Genomic DNA, 1,430 nt, shown 5'->3' with positions numbered 1-1,430 from the left:
GGCTGGCATGTGGTGCTGGGGGATTGAACCGCGGTCCCTGTGCTTTTGCTAAGCTTGTTCTAAGTAGGTGCTTTAGACCACTGAGCCATCTCACCAGCCCAACCAATGCTTTTCTACAACTTCCCTTTCCTCCAAACCTACTGCCTACCTCTCTAGGCAAAGATACTCTGGTCGCCTGAGCCATAATCCACTGGGGCCACAAATTTTATAGCAAAAGAATGGCTTCTGGGTTCCCTGCAGCCAGGCACCTCCCACTGTACCCCAAGGCGCGCCAGACTCACCACACAGAGGTCTTGTTCTTCTCCAGCTGTACCCTCCAGGGCTTGCTGGCATAGATGGCCTCCCCACTGACCTGCAGCCACTTGCCCACGGCCAGCAGCCTTTCTTGGAAGATGGGGACGATCAGTCCATCTTTAGTAGGCCCCACGTTGAGAAGATAGTTGCCTCCCAGACTGACAGTCTGAACCAGTTCCTGAAGGGCGCAGAGACAATGAAAGCGAACGGGGCATGCCAGGCCTGGGGCAATGCTTAGAGTACACAGATATTAGGATAAGCAAAACAATCACAGCATATTCTTCCTCATCTGTGAATACAGTTTGCCATTTAAAACCTTGACTTCTTTGTCATTATTAAAGCAGTACAGGTTCACAGGTGAAAACAAAATTGCTATAAGGTGGTATTAATCCGGACCTCAGGGCTGCACATATCATGGCGCTGCTTGCTGTGGGAAGGGTGGGGTCTCAGAAGCATGGCGCATAACCAGGAGGGCCGAGAGAAAGGCACCAGGCTGCAGAGGGGTGGCTCAGAGCCACGGAATGAGGGTGGACTGGTTGGCAGGGGGCACAAGGGTCAGAGACAGAGGTGTGAGTGGCTGCTGTGGGGACCTGGGGAGCGAGAGGACTGCCCGGGAATTTCCAGATGTTCGTTAAGTGCTGGGCCAGGTAAATGCACAAGCTGCCCTTCTGGGATAACTGCTATAAAGTAGGCCTGGGCAGAGGGAAGGACGGGCGCTTAGTTTACATCAAACAAGCACGCTTCAAGGCAACTCAGAAAGACTAAGATCACATACAGAAAACTTAACAAAGGAGAATCCATTGTAGCACGCCAAGAGACACCACAGCATCAATGCTTAGCATCCACTTTCAGTCTTTTTCTTCTGTAGTTCATTTAATTTAATTTATTGGTAGGAAGGACTGAGCACAAGACCTTGCACTTGCCAGGCATGCACTGTACTGCTGAGCTATCCCTGGCTCTGCAATTATTTCTATTTTTTTTATTATTATTATCACTTTGTATTTAGTACAGGGCCTCACTACACAGATCAGACTCGTAGTGAGTGATCCTCCTGTTTTCAGCCTCCCAAGTGCTGGGATTACAGGTGAGCACCACCACGCCCGATCTCAATCACGGGCAGCATATCCCAGGGGCGG

General features: G+C 50.6%; 1 protein-coding gene across 1 annotated transcript in view; it reads right to left on the bottom strand.

Moving 5' to 3' along the window:
• Positions 1 to 1,430, bottom strand: part of Fuca1 (alpha-L-fucosidase 1) — a 17,672-nt gene that overhangs the window by 3,651 nt on the left and 12,591 nt on the right. Inside the window, exon 6 of the mRNA XM_004637732.2 lies at positions 282 to 472. Within this exon, the coding sequence (XP_004637789.1) occupies positions 282 to 472 (191 nt within the window). The remainder of the gene's footprint in view (positions 1 to 281; positions 473 to 1,430) is intronic.

This window comes from Octodon degus, unplaced genomic scaffold (genome assembly GCF_000260255.1).
Source record: "Octodon degus isolate 3935 unplaced genomic scaffold, OctDeg1.0 scaffold00092, whole genome shotgun sequence".
Taxonomy (NCBI): domain Eukaryota; kingdom Metazoa; phylum Chordata; class Mammalia; order Rodentia; family Octodontidae; genus Octodon; species Octodon degus.
The sequence above is the reverse complement of the archived record's forward strand: the minus strand, read 5'-3'. Positions and strand labels throughout refer to the sequence as shown.